The sequence below is a fragment of the Brassica napus genome, chromosome C4 (assembly GCF_020379485.1).
Source record: "Brassica napus cultivar Da-Ae chromosome C4, Da-Ae, whole genome shotgun sequence".
Lineage (NCBI taxonomy): Eukaryota > Viridiplantae > Streptophyta > Magnoliopsida > Brassicales > Brassicaceae > Brassica > Brassica napus.
Genome location: NC_063447.1, coordinates 36,327,102 through 36,353,800, shown reverse-complemented (window position 1 = coordinate 36,353,800; position 26,699 = coordinate 36,327,102). Strand labels below are relative to the sequence as shown.

General features: G+C 38.0%; 3 protein-coding genes and 1 pseudogene across 4 annotated transcripts; 1 reads left to right on the top strand and 3 right to left on the bottom strand.

Annotated features, from left to right (window-relative positions):
* Positions 1 to 1,035: 1,035 nt before the first annotated feature.
* On the bottom strand, positions 1,036 to 14,208 carry LOC106431354 (F-box protein SKIP5-like). Of its 2 annotated transcripts, XM_048754892.1 has the most exons (5): positions 13,728 to 14,208; positions 12,863 to 13,007; positions 12,709 to 12,787; positions 1,743 to 1,801; positions 1,036 to 1,623 (listed from the first exon to the last, which is right to left on the bottom strand). In XM_048754892.1, exons 1-5 carry the CDS (start codon positions 13,942 to 13,944, stop codon positions 1,236 to 1,238), a joined length of 888 nt encoding a protein of 295 aa, XP_048610849.1. In that variant the 5' UTR covers positions 13,945 to 14,208; the 3' UTR covers positions 1,036 to 1,235. The 2 variants fall into 2 exon arrangements, with proteins under 2 accessions (XP_048610849.1, XP_048610850.1); XM_048754893.1 differs by lacking the exon at positions 12,709 to 12,787 and having other exon boundaries at positions 1,364 to 1,623; positions 13,728 to 14,118.
* Positions 7,639 to 11,339, bottom strand: LOC125585578. The gene is made up of 2 exons (XM_048754891.1): positions 8,271 to 11,339; positions 7,639 to 8,189 (listed from the first exon to the last, which is right to left on the bottom strand). Exons 1-2 carry the CDS (start codon positions 9,025 to 9,027, stop codon positions 7,960 to 7,962), a joined length of 987 nt encoding a protein of 328 aa, XP_048610848.1. The 5' UTR covers positions 9,028 to 11,339; the 3' UTR covers positions 7,639 to 7,959.
* Positions 14,209 to 14,444: 236 nt separating the features above from the next.
* Positions 14,445 to 16,343, top strand: LOC106431374 (DNA-directed RNA polymerase V subunit 5C-like). Its single transcript, XM_013872169.3, has 4 exons — positions 14,445 to 14,864; positions 15,528 to 15,704; positions 15,867 to 15,980; positions 16,055 to 16,343. The coding sequence occupies exons 1-4, from the start codon at positions 14,574 to 14,576 to the stop codon at positions 16,178 to 16,180; spliced, it is 708 nt and encodes a 235-aa protein (XP_013727623.1). The 5' UTR covers positions 14,445 to 14,573; the 3' UTR covers positions 16,181 to 16,343.
* A 1,811-nt stretch (positions 16,344 to 18,154) lies between these two features.
* On the bottom strand, positions 18,155 to 19,534 carry LOC125575534 (annotated as a pseudogene).
* Positions 19,535 to 26,699: the final 7,165 nt, after the last annotated feature.

The window sequence follows — 26,699 nt, the reverse complement described above, 5'->3', positions numbered from 1 at the left end:
TTTGGGGATAAGATTTCAAATTTTGAAAAATAAAAAAATTAAAATTTTCAAAGGATAAACTTAGAAAGGTGCTATTTTGGTCATTTTAGTTTTTGAGTGCTATTTTTGTGATATAAACTTAGAAATGTGCTATTTTAGAGATTTGCCCTTAATTTAATTTAGAGATTTTTTTTTAAATTTAACAAATATCTAAATTTTGATTGTATCAAGTTTTACTAAATAATTTATTAAAAATGGTATAAATAATTTAAAACTTGATAAGAAATAGAATTTCAGTTAAATATACTAGATTATCGTAATAAAATCATCAGAAATGGTTTATTTCATTAACTCAACAATATTTTTTTCAAAAATAGATAAAATATAAAATCATTTTATAACGATTTTGATGAGAAATTAATGAAAACAAACTAGAGAAAAAGACAAAAATAGCACTAAATCAAGTTTTTGTTTCCAAACTAGTATTCAAGGTCAAAAGTCACAAAAATAGCATTTAATGTTTTATCAAAAGTCACAAACTTAAGGTTTTGAGTTAAAGGGTAGGGTTTGGGATTTAGGGTTTAGGGTTTAGGGTTTAGAGTTTAGGGTTTAGGGTTTAGAGTTTAGGGTTTAGGGTTTAGAGTTTAGGGTTTAGAGTTTAGGGTTCAGAGTTGAGAAATGAGGTTTTGGGGATAAGATTTCAAATTTTGAAAAATAAAAAAATTAAAATTTTCAAAAGATAAAATGCTATTTTGGTCATTTTAATTTTTGAATGCTATTTTTGTGATATAAACTTAGAAAGGTGCTATTTTGGAGATTTGCCCAACAAACTATTTCTTTTTTTTACACAACATTTCTAGTATAGTGTTTATTTTTACTTTTACCATGCACATCTATATTTTGAAAATATGTCTAATAATTTATTTGTACATCAGTGAAAAATTAAAATATTCCTTTTCTCGACATGTTTGTTATTTTGAAAATAAGAGAATTCATATAACTATTTTAAAAAGTTCAAGAACCTTTTTTGAATCCAATGCTCCACTTTCGCATAAAAATGTTTAATCAAAACAACTTTATTCTTAACAAAGACCAAAGAGACATGTTCTGTCTATAAAGTAGATACCTAAAGATAAAGTACAAAAGGAGATGATGCGGATGATGATGACCAATAACACCAACCATCCCCACATAATACAAAATATTACAGGTTGAAGAAAAAGTGTACTAATCTAACATACAACAAAGATTCACTTTCACTTATGATCTACATCGAACCAGAAATAGAGGTAAGCTTTGGAATACATGACTCTAACACGCTGCAGAACCAAGTGTCCGCTTGTCGAAACAGACTTGGCACCTCCCTCGATCCTTGTCTGCAAAACACTCACACTGTTGCCTTTAATCTTTTCAACAAGAGCTTCCTTCACTTCCACATGGCTCAATATATCTTCTTCTTCTTCTTCTTCTTCATCTCCAGCAGTGCTGACGATTGGGCATGAGAGATGATCCAAAGGGTTTGTTTCGCATTGAAGCACACATCCATCAATGGTTACTCTTCCACTCCTATGAAGCAAGCAGCAACCAAGCTCGGCTTTCACTGTTAAGTTAGCAAGCTTGCAGGTTGATAGCAGTTCCAGGGCACTGCACAAGAAACCCAACAATAGAAAAAAGTATACCAAAGAACTTCTAGGACGCTAAACCTCACATAAAGCATCAAAAGAAAAAAAAATTGACTTTAAAAGAGAATATGAGCTCCAAACCTGTCTGAACCTCGAGAGCAGACGAGGGTGGTTTCATCAGGAGTCTCGCCTCCACTAATCTGAACAAAGCAAAGATGATATGAAACTCAAATACTATCGATTTCAGTGAACATTGGTACTTATGCCTTAACATCATAGCAAAGAAGGTTAAATACTATTTCAGTCTCAGGACACAGTTTTCCACTTAACTACAACTAGAGAGGACATTGTCACATTGATAAGCCAGCCTCTAAAACACTGAAGTGTTCTAAGGTGCATGCATCAGTACAGTTATGATTAACTAACTATCAACCATATTCTGCAACTCCATCTATTCACCATATATCACATCATACTTCCAATAGCTTTTCAGAACAGCTTACCAACTCCATCTATTCATCATATGATGATTACTAAGACGAAAGAGGCGGAGAATCCCATAATCAGTGGATGGAGACACAGTTGAATCCCAAAATCTTGTCAGACTTTGCAGTCAAACTCTCTAAGATGTGGCATTTTTTCTCGGGGCCTAGTAAGGGCCTCACTACAAGAAAACATAATCTTAACGAAGGCGGTTTTCCTCGTTATTTCGTCGTAAAAGAGGCTTTACGACGAATTAGCGAGGAAACGCGTTTGCTCGTTACACGTCTGTCGTAACACATATTTCCTCGCTAATTCGTCGTAACTTGGCGAGGAATATATTTCGTCGTAAAGACGAAGTAGGGCGATTCGTCGTAAAGACCACGTCAATATTCCACGTAAGGACGTCGCTATAATTCCTCGTAAATACCTCGAAAATAGTTCCTCGTAATCTACACGTAAATACCTTGAAAGAGTTTCCTCGCAAAATACACGTAACAACCACGAAATGATTTCCTCGTAAAATGGTCGTAAACTTTTCCTCGTTATTTCCTCGTAAATGGTTCCTCGTAAAATACTCGTTAAATGTTTCTCGTCATTTCCTCGTAAGGTTTCCACGTAAAGAGGTCGTACATTGGCTACGAATTTACTTCGTTTTTATTATTTTACAGAATTTAAAAATATAATTAAAAAATAATTAAAATTATTTAATTTAATAATAAATTAAAATTCAAAATAAAAATAAATCAATATGAAAATATTTTATATATAAATAAGTTTTGAATTTATATAATACAACAACCAAAAAAAAAAACTAAGGGTCGTTCATCGCCCGGTAGAATTCATCACTTCTCCTCGTAACATCCGCCTCGTTATGTACGTCGGATGACTCGCCTTGAATGGGATGTTGTTGTCGCATGTTCCTCAACATGGACTCCCATTCCGGATTTGTGGCCGCAATAACGTTCAAGAAGCCCTCGACTCCACCCATACGAGATTTTGTCGCGGTCAACTCGTTACGCAGCTGAGCGGACTCTCTACGCAGCTCCGTGACTTCATCATCCCGTCGCTGACCATAAGACGATGTCGCTCTCGGAACATCGTTGACAGAACCAATACCCAACGTCCGTCCCTTTTTTTTAGGGAAAACCTTAAAAACAAAAAATAAATATTGTAAGTAAAAATTTAAAGTTAAATTAAATGAATAATTAAAAATTAAATTTTTTTGAAAATTTACCTCCTCGTAAATCTTATCCACTTCAAGTGTGGATAAGGTGACGGGTAATCCGTCGGTAGACTGCTGGGTCAGCTGAGTCTGGCGGTCTTCAACCCGAGCAACTACGTCGTTGTAGATTTGCTCGGACTTGCCATCTACAAATACGCCCGCCTTGTTCTTGTGGGTCCTCTCGTAAAGTTCCATAAGAGACGGGAGATGTCCCGTCTCTTTGGCCTAAAAAACAGTTAAGAAAGTTAGAATAAATTAATATATGTATTAAAAAAATTATTTAATAAAATATTTAATTACCATTTCCAAACGGACACCGGCGTGGGGTTTTTGGCCCGTAGTGTGAAGCATCGGCCCGTTCCCGTGCTCATCGACCGTGTTACGGGAGTTAGAGCAAGCCTGGGCGATTCTAATGGAATCAGGAAGGCGCCAATAACGGATGAGGCCATCCCACACATCCGTGGTGAGCTCAGCGGGTTTGCCACGCTCATACCCCTTCACGATCCAGTCACCCTTCCAGTTGGAGACCGTGTCCAACAAGCGAACTTTCGCTTTCGCGTTAAACTTCTTCCTCACCCTCTCAGTGATCCCCAAGGCCCAATTATATTTTTGCTGTTGAAAAAAATAAATTAACAATTAGTTTTTTAGAAAGTATATATATAAATCATGAAAAAATTAAAATATATATAATTAATTAATAGAAACTTACAGCGTAAATTTTGAACCACGTCTTTCTGACGTAGTGAGGCGTCTTACTCCAGTTTGGATGTGCCATGGAGAAGTAACCCTTGATCGTGTCGGTTACGTCCGATGCAAGACATCCGTCAACCCCCCACCTGGAAAATACAAATTTAAAATATAAATTATTTTTTAATGTTATAAAAGAAATTTAAACGAATTAAAAAAAAATTAATGCAACATACCACAAGGTTCCGTCCGGTCGGTCTGGGTCGATGACTGGTAAACCTTCTCTGCCTGGCAGACTGAGAATGTCCTCTACAGTGTACTGCGAGTAAGGAGCACTCGGAGGCACCATCAGATCAGGATGAATATCGGCGGCCATCGGAGGTGCCATCGGAGGAGGCACAGGAGGAGGCATCAGAGGAGGCACATGAGGAGCCGATGGTGCACTAGAAGAAGTAGACCCAGAGACTCTCTGAGTGTACTGAGTCTCGGGGACAGTCTCCTGGCCCGAAGAACTGGGAGCGGAAGAAGAGGCCGGGTCTAAACGACTACCCGGCTCACCGAAGATCTCTCTGTAATGGGCAGTAAGTCTTCCTTTTCGAACCTGGGAAAAAAATGAAAATTTTAAAATTAACATCAACAATATATTTCCCAACATTATCCACCTAATCAACACTAAATAACATAAAATCCGCAAACCTATCTAAATTCCCTATACTAACCACCTAATCTATCCTAAACTAACCAAATTAGAGAGGAATCAGAGAGGCTTACCATTGCTACGAAATGGAGAGGAAGTAGAGAGGAAGTAGAGAGGAAAGAAAGAGTGAGCGCTCGGGTGTATATATAAGATTACATATCGTCGCAAATTCGTCGTAAGTTTACGACGAAATAGCGAGCAGTTACAAAGGCCCGTGTTTTTTTTACGAGGAAATTGCGAGGAATCACAAAGGCCCGTGTTTTTGTTTACGAGGTATTAACGACGATTTTGCCTACGTGGAATTAACGAGGCTTGCTTTCCTATAAATATACTCACAACTCTCATTCTCAAACCACACATAAACTCCCAAATCACACACCTATCTGAAATCACATTCCTCAGCAAAATCATATTCAAATTATAAATATTTGAAAAAAATAGGAAAATGATAAGATATTAGAATTCATGTGGGCGAGACTTACGTATTATAATTGCTGGAAGTCTTGCCACATGTTATTCTGGTATTTTGATCATTTTCCCTTTTTTCTAGTTTTTACACTACGAGGTATTTACGACGATTTATGCTTACGTGGAATTAACGTGTTTTATGTTTAAATCTTTTTACGTGGTCTTTACGACGATTTCTGCTTACGTGGTCTTTACGACGATTTCTGGTTACGTGGTCTTTACGACGATTTATGCTTACGTGGTATTTACGACGATTTCATCCTACGTGGAATTTAACGAGTGTTATGTTTAAATCCCTAGAATCCGAAAACCGAAACCCGAAACCCGAAACCCCGTACCCGAAACCCCAAACCCCAACCCCCAAACCCGAAACCCGAAAGCCCAAACCCGAAACCCGAAACCCAAACCCCCATCTTTAATTTTCTACTTCATATATTCCAAACCCCATATTTAATTTTAAGTTTCGTCGTTATTCCTAAACCCCAACCCCCAAACCCGAAACCCGAAAGCCCAAACCCGAAATCCGAAACCCGAAACCCCAACCCCGAAACCCGAAACCCGAAACCTCATACCCGAAACCCGAAACCCCAACCCCAAACCCGAAACCCGAAAGCCCAAACCCGAAACCCGAAACCCAAACCCCCATCTTTAATTTTCTACTTCATATATTCCAAACCCCATATTTAATTTTAAGTTTCGTCATTATTTTTAACGAGTGTTATGGTTAAATCCCTAGAACCCCAAACCCGAAACCCGAAACCCGAAACCCGAAATCCAAACCCGAAACCCCAAACCCCGAACCCCTAAACCCGAAACCCCAAACTCGAAACCCCAAACCCGAAACCCGAAACCCGAAACCCGAAACCCTAAATCCAAAACCCGAAACCCCAAACCCGAAATCCAAACCCGAAACCCCAAACCCCGAACCCCTAAACCCGAAACCCCAAACTCCGAACCCCTAAACCCCGAACCCCAAACCCCAAACCCCGAACCCTAAACCCGAAACCAAAACCCGAAACCCAAACCCAAACCCGAAACCCGAAACCCCAAACCCCAAACCCCATATTCCTTATTTTCTACTTCATATATTCCAAACCCCATCTTTATTTTTAGGTTTCGTCGTTATTTCCTCGTTGTCTTACGTTGTATTTACGACGATTTCATCCTACGTGGTTTTTACGACAAATTCATCCTACGTGGTATTTACGACGATTTTGTCCTACGTGGAATTAACGAGTCCCGCGTTCTTTATTTTTATATTTCGTCGTTATTTCGTCGTTGACCTACGAGTCCTTTACGACGATTTTTTGTTTGTGGAATTAACGAGTGTTATGTTTAAATCCCTTGAATCCGAAACCCCAAACCTCATATTCCTTATTTTCTACTTCATATACTCCAAACCCCATCTTTATTTCCATTCCAAACCACAATTCCCACATTTGCTTATTCATAAAACAAACTCCCGGCATTACCTTATTCATAAAACAAACCCCACATTATCTTATTCATAAAACAAACTCCCTCATCTTATTCATAAAACAAATACATCAATCGGATACATCGACATTCTCGTCATCACTAGAAACATCATCATTTTCATTAAACTCGTCTTCAACAGCTTCGTCTGTGGCATCATCGGTAAGATCTTCGTACTCGTGATTATGCGGATCAATGAGAAGGATGTCATCAATTTCTTGTTCAGGTTCCTCAACTTCATTTTTCTGTTCTTCTTGCAATGGTGGTTCTTCTCCACTGATGATTCGTCCTCGAGGTGTAACTTTGATCACTGCTAACCAATTTATACCTGAATCTCTCATCCGAGGGTATGGAAGGAAGCTAACTTGGTCTGCTTGTGAAGCTAAGATGAAAGGCTCGAATTTGTTGTACCTTCGTCCACCGTTGACATCAACTACACCGAATTTGTTAGACCGAACACCTCTGTTGACGACGGGGTCGAACCATTCACATTTGAAGAGGACGCATTTCAGCTTCAGTATCCCTGGAAATTCGACTTCAATAATCTCCGTCAAGATCCCGTAGAAATCTGTTTCCCCTTTCACACATATTCCATAGTTACTGGTCGCCCGCTGTCTACCATAGTCATATGTATGAAAAGTATAGCCTCGTGTGAAATACATCTGTGATGTGGTGACCTTTACAAGTGGAGATTGAATTACTTCGTGTAACCACTTAGGATAATCTGCATCGTCGTCGTCATAATCAACCTGCAAAAATAAAGAGAATGTTAATGAAATACAGATAATGTATGAAAAAAAAGTTTTAGTTAATACCTGATTCCGCAACCACTTAATGAAGTGTTGATCTTTCCTTTTGTCTACGTCACTTGTGGATATACCAGGAAATGTTTCTTCGACTTGAGAAACAAATAGGCTGTAAAATCACATTTTATAGGAATGAATCTCTCGCAATTATACAATTAATTATACTTATATGTGTTTCGAAGTGTCAATATATGTTACCTTTCAAAATAACGCATCAATGGATCTTCGCAATTGAGTAGAATATAGGTGTGTGCACTATGAGCGTCTTCTTCACTCGACCACCAAACCTCTTTAGACTTCCCACCGAGTCGCCCAATCTGGCTAAAGATGTCTGGAACACCAGCAACTGCATATGTTGGCGCAACACCACCATCATCATATCTTTTGGAGCTCTTCTCCGTGTACGTACTTTTGACGCAAAGTAGTACGATGTGAAGTGAGAAACTTCTTCCGTCAAACTTCCAGCAATTATAGAACCTTCAACTTTGGCGAGGTTCTTTGCTTTTCCCTTCAAATATTTCATGGCTCGCTCATACTGATACATCCATCCGTCCATCCGTAATGTATAGGTCCACGAAGTAATGCCTCATATGGGAGGTGGACAGCTAGATGCTCCATGACGTCAAAAAATCCGGGAGGAAATATCTTCTCCAAGTTGCACAATAAGATGGGAATGTTCTCCTGAAGCTGTTCCACAACTTCTTCTTTAAGAGTGCGTGTGCTCAGATCCCTGAAAAATGCTCCAATGCCTTTTATATTCAAAAAAAAATTAAACACATTGTTAGTCATATATTATTTTGTAAATTATTGTGATATAATACACTACGTACCTGCAAGTGCTTCATGTACGTTTGTTGGAAGTAGCTCCGCAAATGCAAAGGGCAGTAGTCGTTGCATAAATACATGACAATCATGACTCTTCATCCCGGAGAACTTTTGACCCTTTTCAACACATCTAGAGAGATTCGAAACATACCCATCGGGGAACTTCACTTCTGATGCCACCCAGTTGAACAACACCGACTTTTTTTCTGAAGATAATCTGAATATCGGAACGGGAACTTGTCCATTGCTTTTAATATGTAACTCGCTTCTTGAGCAAATATCCGGCAAGTCCAACCTCGATTTTATGTTGTCTTTTGTCTTCCCTGGGACATTCAATATTGTATTCATGATGTTCTCAAAGAAATTCTTCTCTATATGCATCACATCGAGGTTGTGGCGCAGAAGAAGATCCTTCCAATATGGCAACTCCCAAAATATACTCTTCTTGTGCCAGTTGTGATGAACACCGTAAGAATCTGGCATATTACGAGGGACATGCCAATTACCACCCCAACGAACTGTTTCGTTAGCTCCGTAGTAGTCGATTTGCGCTTCAATTTGTTCTCCAGTTAGATATGGAGGAGGAGTGTCTCTCACAACCCTTTTGTGCCTAAACAAATTCTTGTTTCTTCGGTAAGGATGGCCAATGGGAAGAAATCGACGGTGACAATCAAACCAACTTGTCTTCCTACCATTCTTCAGTTGAAACGCATCTGTCGTTCCATTACAATATGGACAAGCTAATCTCCATGTGTAGTCCATCCAGACAACATCCCATAGGCAGGGAAATCACTTATGGTCCACAAAAGCATCGCTCGCATCGTAAAATTCGTCTTCGTTGAACAGTCATACGTCCTCACCCCTGTTGACCACAAATCCTTCAACTCTTTTATCAGTGGTTGTAGGAAAACATCCAGGGACCTTTTTGGATGGTTCGGACCAGGTATTAATATGGTCAAGAATAGTAACTCCCGTTGCATGCACATCTCCGGTGGCAGGTTGTATGGAGTAAGAAAGACTGGCCACAATGAATATTGTCTCCCTGACATTCCGAACGGACTAAATCCATCTGTGCATAATCCGAGATACAAATTCCGGATATTGCTAGCGAAATCTGGATGTACTTTGTTGAAATGTTTCCAGACTCTTGCATCTGATGGATGAGTCATCTCACCATCCGTCTGAGTATGCTCGGCATGCCATCTCATCTTTCCAGCAGTCTGCTCTGATTGATACAATCTTTTCAATCTGTCTGTAATTGGTAGGTACCACATCCTTTGGTACGGTACCCTATTACGTCCCCGTCCTTGCGGCTTGAATCGTGGCTTCTTGCAGAATCGACATTCTTCTAGCTTCTCATCATCTCCCCAATAGATCATGCAGTTGTCGATGCAAAAATCTATCATCTCCGAAGGCAACCCAAGACTATAAACCAATTTCTGAATCTCATAATAAGAATCAGCAGACACATTGTCTTCCGGCAAATACTCTTTAAACAAGTCCGCCCATTCGTTCATGCAACTTTCAGGTAGATTGTGATCAGTTTTAATATTCATCATTCTAGCAGCTAACGACAATTTAGAGAGACCTTCTCTACAACCACTGTAAAGTGGTTGATTCGCCGCGTTTAACATTTCGTAAAACTTTTTTGCATCTATATTAGGTTCTTCATCTTCATCATGAGCTACGAATGCATCAGCTACCATATCATGAACCCTATCATAATCTACCATCTCCTCCTGATGGTAACTATGTTCATTATGCAAATGATGATCAACCGGTTCTTTTTCCTGAAAATTGCTATTACTACTACTAGCTTCATTCTGATCATAATTAAAACCTTCTCCATGTTGAAACCAGATATAATAATTTGCCGTGAAACCTCTATTTATTAAATGCTTCCAAACATTTTCACGATTTGCCAGTTTCGAATTGTTGCATTTCCGACAAGGACAGAACATCTTACCACTTTCTTGGGCGAGCGGTGTTGAATCTGCTTGATGCATAAATGTCTCCAGACCCGCAAGGTATTCTTTCGTCACTCTCCCGTTAGCATCTCTATGCATATACATCCACTTCCGCAACTCGTAAATAGTCCCGGAGCCAGCCATTTTTTTTCTTTCACGTTTTTTGTTGTTGGTGTGTTTAAAATGATGTTCAAACATCCATATTTATAGGAAAATTCGAATCTGGTAGTTGTAATTTTGCTATGAATTTACGACGAAAATTAATTAGGTGGGCAAAAAAACGTGTAACACCTATAAAGTTGGTGGATTCAAAAATTTCCTCGCTAAATACACGTAAACTATTCCCTCGTAAATAGCACGCAAAGTTTACGTCGTATTTACGAGGAAATAGTTTTTCCTCGTAAAATACTCGTAAAATTACATCCACTTTACGACGAAACAGTTTTGTCGTTACGTTACGAGGAAATAACGATGACTTTATTTTTTCACGTAAATTCGTCGTAAACTCGACGCAAATTTACGAGGATTGTTTTTCCTCGTTAATTTTCGTCGTTAAGCATGTGTTTTCTTGTAATGCCTGTTTGTTTCTCCATCTGGATGGACCATCTGGACGAAGATGAGAGTTTTTTTTGTTTAGGCACTAAAAGTGCAACTCATTCAGATGGATCATCCGGATGACTTTTGGAAATTTAGGCTTAATTTTAAAGTCCATTCAGCTGAACCAATTTGGATCATTTGAATGGAGATGGTTCATTCAAAATGGTATAATGTCTATTATACCCCTAATGTAATTCATAAATTACAAACCTAAACATAATATCATTTTTGTCACAAACGAAAACTGACAAAACTATAAAAACACTTTTTCCCGTGCTAAAAACTACTTTTTCACGCCAAAACCCCAAAACGCATTTTCCCGCTAAAATTGCAAAAAAATGTTTTCCCGTCAAAATTGCAAAAACGTGTTTTTCCGCAAAAACCGAAAACAAGTTTTCATGCCAAAATCACAAAAAAATGTTTTCACGTCAACACCCCAAAATACATTTTTCCGTCAAAACACAAAAAAAACACGTTTTCCCGCCAAAGTCGCAAACCGTGTTTTCCCGCCAAAATTACAAAAACGTGTTTTCCCGCAAAAACTAAAAAATGTGTTTTCCCGCCAAAACCAAAAACGTGTTTTCTTGCCAAAACCAAAAATTTGTATTTTCCCGCCAAAACCGAAAAATCTCGTTTTCCCGCGAAAACTGTAAAAATGTGTTCCCGCCAAAACCGCAAAAACGCGTTTTCCCGCCAAAACCGCATTTTCTCGCCAAAACCGCAAAATAGCTTTTTCCCGCCAAAACCGCAAAAACGCGTTTTCCCGCCAAAACCGCAAAAACGCGTTTTCCCGCCAAAACCGCAAAACGCGTTTTCCCGATAAAACCGCAAAAACGCGGTTTCCCGCCAAAACCGCAAAAACGTGGTTTCCCGCCAAAACCGCAAAAGCATGTTTTCCCGCCAAAATCGCAAAAATGTGTTTTCCTCCAAAAGCGCAAAAATGTGTTTTCCCGCCAAAAACGTGTTTTTCCGACAAAACCGCAAAAACGTGTTTTCCTGCCAAAATCGCAAAAACGCGTTTTCCCGCCAAAATCGCAAAAACGTGGTTCCCTCCAAAACCGAAAAATGTGTTTTCTCGCCAAAAACGTGTTTTTCCGCCAAAACCGCAAAAACTTGTTTTCTCGCCAAAACCAAAAATTTGTATTTTCCCGCCAAAATCGAAAAATATCGTTTTTCCGCCAGAACCGAAAAATCTTGTTTTCCACCAAAACATAAAAAAAGTGTTTTCTCGCTAAAACCGAAAAAACTTGTTTTCCCGCCCAAACCGCAAAAAGAAAACTCGTTAATTTTGAAATAATTCTAATGTAAATATACTAAACTAAATAATTAAATGTAATATAGTTAAAATTAATATTAAACATATAATTAAATCAACACAATGATATTTTGGTAATTTCTTTACTAAACTCATTTGAATGGAAATGAAAATAAAGAAACAAACATAAGATCCATTTAGATGATTCATCTAGATGAGCTATGTGGATGGACAAACAAACAATCACAAAAATCTGAATGGGTCATTTGAATAGATCATACAAATGAATCATTTGGATGGAGATGGCAGATGGTGAAACAAACAGCCCCTCAATGTATCTCCCATACCAAGAGCTATCGCACGGAATGGATCTCCATCCTCTCATCAATAGTAGAGAGGTGGCTATTCGTTCACATGTTTTTGGATATTAAACATTGGTTTATATACTTGGATGAAGTTAGAAAAACTAATTTACTACTTTTTGCGATTCTGTTGAAAATTTAAAACATACACATTGCTTACTCCTAGAGAAAGCTTTCGAAACACGTATATCATAGAAATGCAAAAAACAAACTCCCAAGAAACATCTATTAGTTAGACTAGACTATATATGATAAGACATACCAGGCAAAGAGGCTTTTTAATCTGAATATTAGAAACGAGATGATTCCCACCAGCTCCTATCAAAATGGTATCACCAGGTCTAGAGGTGATAACTAACTTTGTCAGGTACTTTGTAGACTATTCTATGACTACCAAAGAAGGGTATATCACAAACCTCGCTGCAGATACGGCCGACTCAATGTCGTGGAAAACTCCAGGCTGGGGTAGATCCTTCACAAAACGGTCAACGCGTAGCCACAAGCGAGGGTGACACGCCAGGTATCTCCATCTGTGGCAAACGAGTGCTGTGTTATACCTATCTGCAAACCCATACGAGATACACACACACAAAAAAAGCACTGAAACAGACTGTAATGCGCTCAAAAATTTGATTTTCAAAAAAGTCAAGTCTCATACAAAAAAAAAAAGGATATGTCTTGCTAGATGATCTACCAAGCTTCACCATAACTCAAATACAGATAAAAAACATACAAATCCAATAAAAAAATATGTCTTGCTAGAAAAATGTTACATTGATATGAAGTTTGTATTATATACTCTCTCTGTTCCCAAAAGTAAAATTTTCTAAAGTGTTCACGTTTATTAAGAATTCTATAAATGTTTATAATTTAATTTTTTTTTTTACTTTATTATACACTTTCCAATAACTTTTCAGCAATGAAATTTAATCTATTCAAATATTTTCATTTAATGTTTATTAAAAGTATAAAAAAGTAGTAGAAAATCTATCTTTGTAGAACAAGTAAAAAATCTAAAAGATCTTAGTTTCGGGAACGGAGGGAGTATCAAACACACACACAAGCCTAGAGGAACATATCATTCATTATAAAAACAGGATTTGAGTTATACATGAACAGAAATCAATTGTGACTTGAATAGGATCAGAAAGTATACTTTTCGAGTTACAGAACCGTAATTGAGATCTAATTGGGGAAAGATACTACCAGTAACCATCAAAATTAAACCCATCAAGAGAACAAATTGAACAGAAAGAGTATCAGTTAAGGAACCAAATTTACCTGGAATTGGAGATAGGAAGCTGAGGATGTGCATGAGGCAACCATCATCGAGATTGTTAAGAGATGTGAGAGACTCAGCTTTCGTTCTCTTCTTCTTCATCCTCGGTTCAGCAATTCGCCTGTCAAGCTTTGAGATCTTAGGAATCTCCATGGGAGCATCAACCCTTACATTCTCGCCGTCGTTCATATCAGCCGACTCAATATGATCCTTTGACATTACATTGACATGTTAAGCGGTTTGGCCTTTTAATCTTAGTTAATTGTAGTTTGGGTTCCATCTCAGGACAGCGACTAAAGCATCCTCACCGTTGGCTGTTTCAAGTAGTGGACTGTCCCAGATTTCTCCAATAAATGAGCATATAAACCAAGAACCAAAAACCACATATGTCTACGAAGAATATCCAAAATATAATTTATATCTAAAATATTAGTTATATTTAATTTTTAAAATACTAATATCCTAAAAATATTATTTGTGAACGGAATTATCCAAATAACTAGGTTACCTGAATATTTTATCTGAAATATTTAAATCATCAAAATTAAAAATTGAGTTAACCTAATATTTGTATCTCAAATCTAGTACGCCAAAAGACTGAGACAGTACTTACCAACAGACTGGTTTTTGTAGTAATTTAAAGGCGTAAGCAGTACTAAAATCAAACCAAATTTCATAACAACCAAATAGTTGTAAAATCTCTAAAACCGAAAACCCAAACCAAAACAAAAACAAACCAGCCTAAATAAAATAATCAGAACTGAGCTTAAAATGGCTTTATGACAAAAACCCTTTCTTCTCTCAACAGCAAAACCCAATCGGTGAAAGGAAAAGCTTAAGAAAGAAAAATGGAGGAGGTAATGGCTATCGAAAGGTCCTCTGAGAATGGTGTGTCGACGTTTGACGATGGAGCACACAGCCACTGCATTGCGAAGACGGAGGACAAAGGTGGAGTCGAGAGCAAGAGGTTTTACTTGGCCCGCACGACAGCTCTTGAGATGCTCCGCGACAGAGGCTACCAAGTTTCAGACGCTGAGCTCTCCCTCTCTCTCTCGGAGTTTCGTTCTGGTTTCGGTGAGAAGCCAGACCTTGAACGCCTCCGTATCTCCGTGCCTCTCCGCTCTAACCCCATGAAAAAGGCATCGACTTTTTTGATTATGGGTTTGCTTTTGGTTTGGGTTTGCCTTCAAACACAAGAAATTTTGAGAAAGGCGTCGACTTTTTCGATCTTGAGTTTACGTTTGGTTTGGTTTTGCCTTCAAACACAGAAAAGTTTGAGAAAGGGGACGACTTTTTTTCTATTTAGAGTTTTTACATTTGGTTGGTGTTTGCCTTCAAGAACAGGAAAGGCTTAAACTTTTTCAATTTAGGTTTTACATTTGGTTTGGGTTTGCCTTCAAACACAGGAAAGGTGGAGACTTTTTCGATTTAGGGTTTTACATTTGTTTTGGGTTTTCCTTTAAACACAGGAAAAGGTTTAGACTTTTTTGGTTCCAGTGAACTTTTTTGACTAGGGATAAGTATGAGGGTTGATCCGAGAGATTATGGTGAAACTGTGAATAGAGTTTCTTTTTCTTTCCATTGATTTGTGGTTTGCGTTACCTCTTGTTCTGCTGAATGTAGATGTGTGTCTTGTCTTTGTATCTCAATGGCAGATTGAGATGAGAAATGCCATTTTGTTTGAAACAGCTAGTTGAGATGAGAAGTGTCTAACAGACGTTTTTCTCATGCTTTACCTGTTTTCCATCAAGCTTATCTCTCAGTTTTGATACTGAAATGGGGTTTTTTTTTTTGTAATGCAGATACTTGTTGTGTTCATGGGGTCTGAACCAGTCACAGTGAAAACAGTCCGTGCTATTCACAGTCAGGTTTCCAGCACTGTAGGCTTGCATGGGCTGATTCTCGTTTTACAGAGCAAAATGAACCACTTTGCTAAGAAGGAACTGGCAACCTTTCCTTGTACTGTTGAAACCTTCCCGGTAAGCCGTTCTCCCTTCTGCTGCATGATGAAATATTCTAGATATAAGTGTGAGTTACCAAGATTTGGATCGTCTTAGATGGATCATGAAGCTGATACCTGACTTAACAATCATACGCTCACAGGAACAGTTACATGTTTAAATTGTTATCTGTGTCAACAGATAGGAGATTTGTTGGTCAACATCACAAAGCACACTGGACAGCCAAAGATTGAGATTTTAACCAAAGAGGAGAAAGAAACGTTGCTGAGTGAGCATGCGCTTGAGGACAAACAGGTATGGTTCAGTTCTTCACATAGCGTCTCACCTTTTGTATTCTGTGTGTTAATGGATTCTCTTTTCGTTTTTAGCTTCCCTTGTTGAAGGAAAAGGATAGCTTCGTGAGATACCATGGATTAAAGAAGGGCCAGGTGGTGAAGATTACATACAGCAAAGAGCCTGTTGGCCATTTCGTCACATACCGATGCATCGTCTGAAGAACCTGCAATATCATTGCAATCCGCAACACTTTTACTTGTTCTTCAGAAAATAGACTGTTGCTTAAGACCATAGTACTTTGGTTTAAACTGTAATAAGAGCTTGGACTTGGTTTCAAAGGAGGAAAAACTAGAGCAAACAATCAAAAGTTTTTTCGAAATGTAGTGAAGTGCGAGTAAATTACAGAGAGGTTCTCAACAAGTAGGAAAAAAAAAAACTAACTACAATATTACGAGCTTCATATGAAAGGAGTTAAGAGGATATTGTTCCAAGAGATGCAGAGCGATGTTGTGAGACAAAAGCAGCTCCTGAGTATTAGTTACCAATAAATAAATATTTGAACTCTATCAATGTATATAATATGGCATGTAACACAATACATAGTAAGGAATAGTTTACCATTCTAAACCTCACAATTTTCTTTTGTTTCCTTGGGACGTTTCAACAAGCCCCTCACCAACTGTACTACTGGATCCAGAGTTTGGTGCATTCCCTAAAGCAAGTGGACCTGCGTGTATATCTTCCTCTTACTCTCTCGTGTGCTGCATTTACGAGAATTCCCTTTTCCTTCAGTTCCCATTTTTGAAGAAGAGAGTGACTCTGGTCCTTCAATATGCTTTGCCACTGACATATCGAAAGGCCTATGAAAGAGCAAATGAGCAACAGTTCTCTCCGTGGGATTGGTAACTGTTTCTGTGTCTAGCATCCTAGCATATCTGTAAGAACAAAAAACCAAGATATAACTATTTAAACCACATGTTGAATGATAATGGAGTTTATATACACGAAATCACCTAACAAATAATTATGACCAAAACATAAAAGAGTGTTAATACTTATGCAACATCCACATGGTCTTTTTTAAGTAAATTGATGCATTCTTATATTTTCCCACATGCAGGACCTCCTATCTCACACTCCATCAACCTTAGTTATCACTGAGATGTGAACTTGGTATGGTATATAAAAGGTTACCTCACATTCACAAAACTCTATGTGTGTAGCTTACATTATCTATATACGAAGCATTTATATACCATACTGATTAGATTGCATACATTTTCTAACCTATGTCTTGATTTTTCTTCAGGAATAACTTGGATAGTCTTATTACTGTAGGATGTATCACTAGTGAGATGTCTTTGAAATGAGCTGTCAGCCAACCGTAGTAAGTAAGGTATCAAGTATACAAGTCCTTGTTTCCATATCCAACTGCAGGTCAATAAGGAGTATTAGTTACTCCCAAAATAAAGGCCACTACTGTAGTATTGAGACTTTTTCTTTTTATAAACATAACAAACGAACCATTTCAGTACCTTTGCTACAACAAAATTGATGTTGTTGTCTCTGAATGGCAAGCATTGCCTTCATTTGCTGTCTGCGCCTAAGTTTCCATGTTTACAGAGGTAGCAGCAGTAGCAGGATTGTAGGAAGGATGCATCAGCTGATTCTTGACATCAGAATATTGAGAGGCTGAGATTACAGGCACAGTAGAATATGGATTTGTATGATTACCAAAACCACAAGTAGCCATGTATCAAACTTCAAGTGAGATTTGACCCTTATGCTCATGGTACTTCACAGATTTTGGGGTCACACGTACACTAGGCACACTTTGGGATGAGGGACCATTGGCTTTTTCAGTAAATGGAAATTGTTGGTTCTCTTGTTTCTCAAACTCAGTTCCTAAACTTAGATCTTGAGAGTCCAAAATTGATGGTAACGGTTTTGATGGACTATTGGATACATCTATAGAAGAAGACCATAACTCATCTGCACCGCTGAGACGGCCATCTCCAAACATAGGGACATCATTACCGCAAAATCATCACTTGTGAGGATATTGTGTTAGATCGAGACCGATGTGAGTGGACTGCCCATTGAGTGCTCTACCTAGGTCCATCGATTTTTTGCTCACCATCCAAGCCCCCCATATAGCTGAAAATTTCCACCATTCGTAGTAATCGTGAAGTTTAGTAATTACCTGAACATTCGATGAGATCATCAAAGGTACCAGTGTTAGCCCAGCCGTATTCTTCAAAATCACCTTGCTTTTTACTCTCGTCAGTGCTATGAAAAACATCAGGGCCTTCCCAAGTTCAGACGTTTTCACTGGTAATTACACGATGCGCAAACAACTTCAACATGATTAGATTTGACAGAAGGTAATCAAGCAAAACAGCACTGTTTCAAGAAAAGCACCAACTCTCGTTGTTATATCTGACTCGCTCAGCTAAGCATTTAGAAAGTTCAGTTGCACTCAAATCAGGACCAGCTTCTCTGGCATTAGATAGCTATAAGTCAAACCATGAGCCTTCACCAACAATTTAGCCTGAACTGCTTCCCGGATCACTATCATGAAGGTCATTTTTAGTCCCAGTTAACTTTTGCATCAGCTGTCTTAACCGTCCTAGATTCTTCACTCCGTTGCTTTCTCTTAAGTTTGTTTACTTCGTGATTTAAAAGGCACAATATGGTCGCCTGTCTCATCGTCAATGTCATCACCCCATATCAAATTAGTAAGCTGGAAAATAGTTTAAGACCATAAACCAAAACAAGGATCAGGCACACAAGCAGGTATTGACATTTACATGCTGTGAGAAATGATGATGAATAAGTAAAGAACACTCAAGAACAATGAGAAAAAGAGAGAGTTAGATCCAGAAAAATAGAGAGAGATATTGGAGAATGTTGTTGGTGAGAGAGTAAAAAGTAAATGAAGGATTTTCTCCTTAAATTCATTTGTGATTTATAAGTGATTTAAATACACAAAGAAGAAAGATTAAACCAAAACTAAACTAGAGGCAAGTGGCTTGATATGACAGATTTAGGTTCCAAGAGTTCAAATTCAAATGCACTCTCTTGCTTCCAAAAAACGTGTGGATAGGTTTCTGTGGATGGGTTTTCTTGGAAATGAATTCTGTGGATGAATTCCCATGGATGGGCTGGCTTAGATCATGCAATGTATCTTTTCTTTTTGGCCATGTTTTCTTCATTCTAACAACTAAGTCATTGCTTCTTCCTTCTTCATTCCAACACTCCCTCTCAAGCCTGACCATAGGAGATCCTTGGACAAGTTTGGAACCTTTAAAAAGCTCCCTCATTAAAAATCTATAGCAAGAAAACCCTTTGGAACAAAACTTACTAAGGGAAAAAGAGTAGAGTTCAACATGGCCTAGGGATTGGCCAGTGAGTCTAAGGAACTTCTGATAACTCATGGTGGAGTCCTTAGACTCTGGATCATGGCCTAACTTGTGCTGCAAGGGTGAACTCCACACCTTGCACACACCAACATCTTGGATCTCTTCTTTAGGCTGGTTTGATGCTCCCCCTCTCTTGTGACTTTTTGCCATTTTCAGGAGGATTATGAATGACCAACTTCAGCTACAAAGAGCTCCAAGTACTTTGAAATCTTTATTGTAGCCTCTTCTTGAAGCTTCATAAATTAGGTACAAGCACACATGCTATAGGCTGATTCATAGCTTCCCCACTGAAGGTAACTGTTCTAACTCCATGTAGAAGCTGATCCATAGCTTCCCAACAAGAAGGTAACTGTTCGAACCCCAAGTTATTGTTGTCCTTGTTGAATTCTTCTTGCAATGGCTTTGGAGGAAAATGAAGCAATGGACGACTTGGACCTTCAGAATAGCTCACTATTATCCCTCCTCGAGCTTGATCCGGAGAAAATGAGTGAAGGAGCAAGCTTGGAAGTGGCATTACTAAATTTTGAAAACCAGGAGCGCATCACCCCTACAGCTGCGCTTAAGTCAACCAGTTCCTCCTTTGATCTCTTCTCCACTTTCTTTTGTGTGTCTATTGTACCAGGAGCTCAACAACCAAACGGTCTGCGCTTAATTCAACCGGTTCTTGCAATACATGAGGAGCTCCAGCTTGGTGTGTGTGGCTGATCAAACACTGGTCTGCGTCTCCATCAATACTCCTTCCTGAAGTATCTTCAAAGTTCGACCATATTTTATTTCAGCCCCCACTTACTACCACATGGTCTTCTCACCAACAATCTCTCCATGGTCAGGAATATACATCATGTGTAGGCTCTGAATCAAACATGAATATACATCATGTGTAAGTTTTGAACAACATGAGGAAAGCCTTCTTCCTTGTCTTGATTTGATGATGGACAGAGACAACACTTGTGCACCTGGAACATCACTCAAACTCCAACAAGAATCAAACCACACACACTAGGATCAGATATTGATAACTCACCAATTCTGATCCCAATGGTTAATTAAGAGAAAAGTACAATGGACATAATCTAAACAACTCATTCAGTTCAAATCCATGCAACCAACTCACTATATGTTTAAGAATGATAACTCATCAATTACAGGACATTTAGTTTTTTTTTTTAATGACAAAAACAGAGACTAGACAACTCATCTAGTCACCTTAAACAACTCATGAATGCAATCACAGGAGTAGACAACTCATCTATCACCTTAACCAACACAAGGATGCAACACAAGACCAGGAAACTCTCCTAGGCTTTTAGCAATGCAACAAGACAAACACAGAGGCTAGACAACTCGCCTATACCACACATAAACAACTTAAAACAATTAAACAAGCTCATATTAAAATTCGGGAGGTAAGCTTACAACTCAAGGAACCTGAGCTAGTTCCTTGTACTTCCATGTACATGGATCATCTGAACTTGACAGGTTTGAGGTGTGGGTGAAGATCCCAACACTTCTCCTTGGTGTGACCATCTCGCTTGTAGTGATCACACTTGAGACATCTTCCCTCCTCCTTCTTATGATACACCTTAAGTGACAGTGGTGAAGCAGCTGCTTGGCTGGCAAGGGAAAGAGACTCCTTTCCTTCAAACAAATCCTGTGACCCTTGTTCCTTTTTGATTTGGGAACACACTTCTTCAAGAGATGGCAGCTTGTCTGACCTCAGTATGTGCTTCACCAGGTCATTAAAGGTTGAATTGAGAGTAAGGAGCAGCCCAAACACCTTGTCTTGCTCTCTTCTTTCATGGAGGATGATTGGGTCTGTTGTAGAAGGTCTCAATGAATCAAGCTCACCCCACAGAGAGTTGAACTTGCCAAAGTGATCGTTAAACTCCATCTCCTCCTGAGATAGATCGTTTATGGCCTTCTTGAGCTCATACACTCTGCTTAAGTTGGATGAGTTGCCATAAACCTTGTAAAAAGTCTCCCAAAGCTCCTTAACACTCTCACAATGTGAGTAAGACTCCATAATAGGAACTGCAAGTGAGCTTTGTAGAATAGACAAGACCAGTTGGTCTTCTTGTTGCCATTTGTCTCCACTGTCAGGTTTAGAGCTGGTTGTCTTTGGAGATGCTTGTGAGCAATGCTCCCACAATCCTTCCCCTCCAAGTGCTGTCTTCATCGGCATGGACCAGATAAGGTAGTTTGACCCTTTGAGTACCACAGAAATCGCTATGCTTCTTGTTTTCTCCATCTTGCTGAACTTAGCTGAAGCTTTCTTGAGTTTCAGAACAAGGTATACTCTTCTATCTTGAGTGCTGGTGAGGTTCTTCTCTCTTGGAAGATCTTTGGACAAGTGGATAAAAGGATGTATCCAACAGATTTTGAAGATAATCTGAGAAAGAAATAGATTTGCGGAAGCTTTTGTGAGGTTCAGGAGCTTAGAGCTATGATACCATGTGAGAAATGATGATGAATAAGTAAAGAACACTCAAGAACAATGAGAAAAAGAGAGAGTTAGATCCAGAAAAGTAGAGAGAGATATTGGAGAATGTTGTTGGTGGGAGAGTAAAGAGTAAATGAAGGATTTTCTCCTTAGATTAATTTGTGGTTTACAAGTGATTTAAATACACAAGGAAGAAAGATTAAACAAAGACTAAACTAGAAGCAAGTAGCTTGATGTGACAGATTTAGACTCCAATAGTTTAAATTCAAATACACTCTTTTGCTTCCAAAAGACGTGTGGATAGGTTTCTGTCGATGGGTTTCCTTGGAAATGAATTCCGTGGATGAATTCCCATGGATGGGCTGGTTTGGATCATGCAATGACTATTTTTCTTTTGGCCATGTTTTCTTCATTCCAACAACTAAGTCATTGCTTCTTCCTTCTTCCTTCTTCAATCTAACACATGTGACCATTTCAGAAGGAAAGCAAAACATATAAGAACAAGACGCAAGGGAAGCTTATAAAGCATAAAAATAGACACACATCCCACAGATAAAACTGATTGATCACTGAGAAGTGTATAAAATCAAAGCTACCATAGTCATCTTCCAAATCATTAGTCCCTTCTCACAGCCCATTTCCCTATAGAAAAAAAGTCTAGACAAGGTCTCCAGATAATTAATTACCAGACTCTCTACTTCTCATATTCCGGTACTCAACTACCACTCCTTGAATCCAAACTACCTAGAGAAAATCTAAGTTATCTATCTGTTTATGTGAGGAATGAGCTTAGAGGATCCTTCCCTAACTTGTAAAAATCAAGTTGTATCTCTACAATGCAGTCAAAGATTCTTTCCTCTGAATTGTGAATCCAAAGCTACAGAAACCATGGTATGTAATAAAATCAATCCAGGAGATTTACAGCTAACATCTCTCTTTTTTCCTAAAAATTGATACATAGAATCATCAGAGAAAGAGAAAAGGGTCGACTTTCTGAAGACAAGACAGAGGGCTTGAACAGAACAGAGAAGGGCACTTAATGTAAGAAGCAAACAACGAGAGAAACTCAGAATCATGATTGATTCAAAAACCCATCAATAGTACAGATCGAGACTTTACCTCTTCGTCGTCCCAATGAAACATGACTCGGGAAATAGAATGGAATCACCGACCTCAAATCACGCTCCCTGATTGCTCCCCACATCACCAACTTCACCACAAAAAAAAAAAAGAAAACCCAGAAAGAAAAATAGAGTAACAAGTCGCTTAACGTAGCCCTCAAGAATGAAAAAAAAACTAATGAAAATATCAATAAATTTAAACAAACCCGTAAAAATCAAACCTTTATTTAATTCAGAAAGCTGCATGCTTGTTTTCAAGTCATTGGATATGGGAGCAAATAAGTTACAGCTGAGAAGACAGAGGTTTGGGCAAGAGTGGGACCAATTTTAGGAGCTATCACGTGCCGAACGTGTGGCGGAAAGAGAATGGGTGTCGTTAGGATGCCACGTCAGACATACAAGAAGGCGTATCTAAACTTGTGGCTGGGAGAGAGTCACAGCACCTCTCATTTTGACTTTCACTTGCTCAAGTCTATTTAATTTTTGCCGTTTTTTATATTATTTTATTTTATTTTAGTCTTTGAGGGAAGAATGAAACACAATATATATCATCTTTCTCCTTTGTTCTTGTTTCACAATATGATTACACATATTCTAACTCATAATTATTTTCAACTATTGGTTTACCTAAAATATGACACCGTTCGATAAGATAATATATTATCAAAAATACTTAATATAAAAATTAAATTAATAATTAATATATATAAAATTTATATACATATAAATATTATATTTTATATTAATTATATATACATTGAAGTTTTTTTTTGTCAACTTTCGGTTTCATTAACTGTGCCAACGGAACAAGTTACAACTTGCATCAGGTTTTACAAATTAAAGCCCATACAAAGATATTAAATTTAGCCCATAAAATTACAAGAAAACGAGAATCTTCAAAGTCCACGTGTTCATCCTTCCTTACACAGCTGGGAGACAGCTTCGACAAGTGTATCACATGCAGTTTCCGATTTTCCCGATCACCGCTTTGCCTCTTCATCACCAGAAAATTCTCTGCAACATTTCTCGAAGTCCTTGCTCCGTCATAGCATCTCCATGAAATTAGAGCAAGTGAGTTTGGCAATCTTAGCCTTCACCATGCTCAACCACCGTGAAATCTACATGAGATTTTGCTCGGTACCTCTCTGTCTCATAAGTTATTTTAAAACGCCGATGCCAAGACACCTTTCACTCGACCTCAACTACTAGATCGAAGAGGCCATGATTCGTCGTTAACTAAACCAGAGGGAAACTTCAGTCAGTTGAAGATTGATTTTTTTGTTGGACCGTTATCAATGCCAACTATACTAAATCCACTTCAAAAAGACTTCAGAGACCCATAAAACGCAATCATCCTTCGACAAAGAAGCTTTACCTAGAAACACCAATATGGTAGATGATGCGGTAGACTGATTCTCTTGGAAGAATGTTCAGTTGAGACGACCACAGGGCCGGCTCAAGGTATTATTGGGCCCTTGAGCAAAAAAAAATTTTAGTTTTTTTTATATGCATATATGGATAACTTAAAATTTTTGGACCCTATCTTTAGTTATTTTTAAAATTTTGGACCCCATTTTAATACTATTTTTATTAAAAACTGTTTGGACCCCGGGGCACACGCCCCCTTGTCCTGTGCCCTAAGCCGGCCCTGGACGACCAATATGGTATCCAATCAGAAGTTGAAGGGATAGATATGAAGAACTGTGAAAGTTGAGAACAAGAAGATTTATTTGGGTTCAACCCGAACAGAGGAAGATAAGAATTGAGAACATCTCTGCAGTTGAACCTCACACACCAAAATTGCCTAGCAAAGAGAAGATTCACTAACGGAACATAAAGTTCGATCCAAAGATCGAAGGTATATACAAAGCAAAAGTAAAAAACAAAAAAGAGGGTTTGTAACCGGTGGTGTGAACCACCGGCCACCAAAGGTCGATACTTTTTGAACTTTCTAGTGAGAAGTTGGAGAAGGAGAGAGAGATGACATATCTAATTATACCAATGTTTTTCAATTCGTTTCTTTTTAATTTACATTTAAGGTATATATTTTCTACATACCAAATAATCAAATAAGAATAACACAAAAATAAAATCTTTAATATTTAACTAATACATATATCACAAAATCAACTATTCTTTTATTTTTACATTAAAACATTCTTTAAATATGTAAATCTAAAAATAATTTTTGCAACTTAATAAAATATTGAAGTCTCAATTTTATTAATTTATAGAGTTCTTACTGTATATTCAAATTGAAGATTTATATTGTTAATTTTCTAGTGCTATAATTTGTCATATAATCATGTTTTCGATGTAGAATACAATAGAAATTTAAACAATCCATGCATATCAGGTATGTAATTCATATTAAAAACGTCCTTTGTTGTCCAAAATTACCATATCAAGAATGCATACACATAATCGCAATGTGCAAAGTACTACGAACAAATGGCAATCAATCTTTGCACAAGTTAAATTAGAGAAAACACAGCAAATGAAGGTCTTACACCCAAATCATTAATTCACATCCAAAGAAACTGAAACAGGTTGAATACATGCATCAAGAAGAAAATGAAATAAAATAAAATTTGTAGCTTATTTAAGATTTATATTTACTGATTTTCAGTAATATGATGGTGGAAATTTGTATCCAACGTTTGGAGAAAGAAAATAATAATGTGGCGATGGTAGAGACTTTAGACATATTGATGTAGCTTCTAGGTTTTGTGAATACTCTTCACAGTGCTTAATCAAAAGCTCTTAGAGTTGAGAATCAGTGGTTTATAGAAACCTCTTTAGGGTTTGGAAATACTCTTTCTCATGGTATAAAACTCGTATAAAATCCATTTCTTATTAAATCATCATAAAAACTGAATACAACTTTAGGTTTAAATACATATTTATAATAAATCACTAATCTTAGAAAACCCTAATCTAATTTAATATAGGAAAACCATTAAACCTTAAAACAATAAAAGTAATTATCTTATTAATATGTAATAATAATATTTGGAATATATCCGAATATTCTCTGCATCATTCTCTTCGGGTTGGAGAAGATTCGTCCTTGAATCTCGATGGTTGTACTCATCTCTCTTTTATTCTTCTTCTTTTTTTCATCGATAATATTTTCCACATAAAAATTTATATTTTCCCTCCCTTGTACCACGTAGCTGCCATGAGAGTGAATGGTTGTAAATCCACGTGTCACGATGATGTATTGGGTCAGAATTTTTGAAAGCCCAATTGTCACCATAATCTGTAGTACGTGCGATGTCCAGCGCCAAGTTGTTGCCGTCCACGACAAGAAATCCAAATTTTTTGGAGAGAAACTTCAACATCTGACGCTTGGCTGTGAAATTCATCGTCTTCGATAAAGCTTTCGTCAACTTCATCATCATCCAATCGAATAACTTGAGCTCGATGTGGACAAACTTGTTGCTGAGCTGGTGGTGGCGGAGCATGAAAACGTGCTGGATTTGAGGATCAAAGCGAGTGGTCAATGCTGTGGTTAAGGCGTCCAAGCGGGTGGCTAAAGTACCCACTGTATCGCTTAGCTGTTGGAGTGTGGATCTCGACAATTAGGTTTCGTAGTTCACCAATAGTGCTTCCCGTTTTCCTAGCCATCGAAAACGTGAAGTTCTTCCAAAAACGTTATGGCTCTGATACCAACTATGCAGCGGAAGCTTCTAGGTTTTGTGAATACTCTTCACAGTGCTTAGTCAAAAGCTATTAGGGTTGAGAATACTCT

Bases quoted from the DNA above. Each gene is read 5' to 3' on its own strand.
- LOC125585578 (XM_048754891.1), bottom strand. From the start codon at position 9,027: ATGGACTACACATGGAGATTAGCTTGTCCATATTGTAATGGAACGACA. The intron at 8,190-8,270 runs GTACGTAGTGTA...TGAATATAAAAG, and splicing joins CGTACATGAAGCACTTGCAG to GCATTGGAGCATTTTTCAGG.
- LOC106431354 (XM_048754892.1), bottom strand. From the start codon at position 13,944: ATGTCAAAGGATCATATTGAGTCGGCTGATATGAACGACGGCGAGAAT. The intron at 13,008-13,727 runs GTAAATTTGGTT...ATGGGTTTGCAG, and splicing joins CTTCCTATCTCCAATTCCAG to ATAGGTATAACACAGCACTC. The intron at 12,788-12,862 runs GTTTGTGATATA...TATCACCTCTAG, and splicing joins TCGGCCGTATCTGCAGCGAG to ACCTGGTGATACCATTTTGA.
- LOC106431374 (XM_013872169.3), top strand. From the start codon at position 14,574: ATGGAGGAGGTAATGGCTATCGAAAGGTCCTCTGAGAATGGTGTGTCG. The intron at 15,705-15,866 runs GTAAGCCGTTCT...CTGTGTCAACAG, and splicing joins GTACTGTTGAAACCTTCCCG to ATAGGAGATTTGTTGGTCAA. The intron at 15,981-16,054 runs GTATGGTTCAGT...TTTCGTTTTTAG, and splicing joins ATGCGCTTGAGGACAAACAG to CTTCCCTTGTTGAAGGAAAA.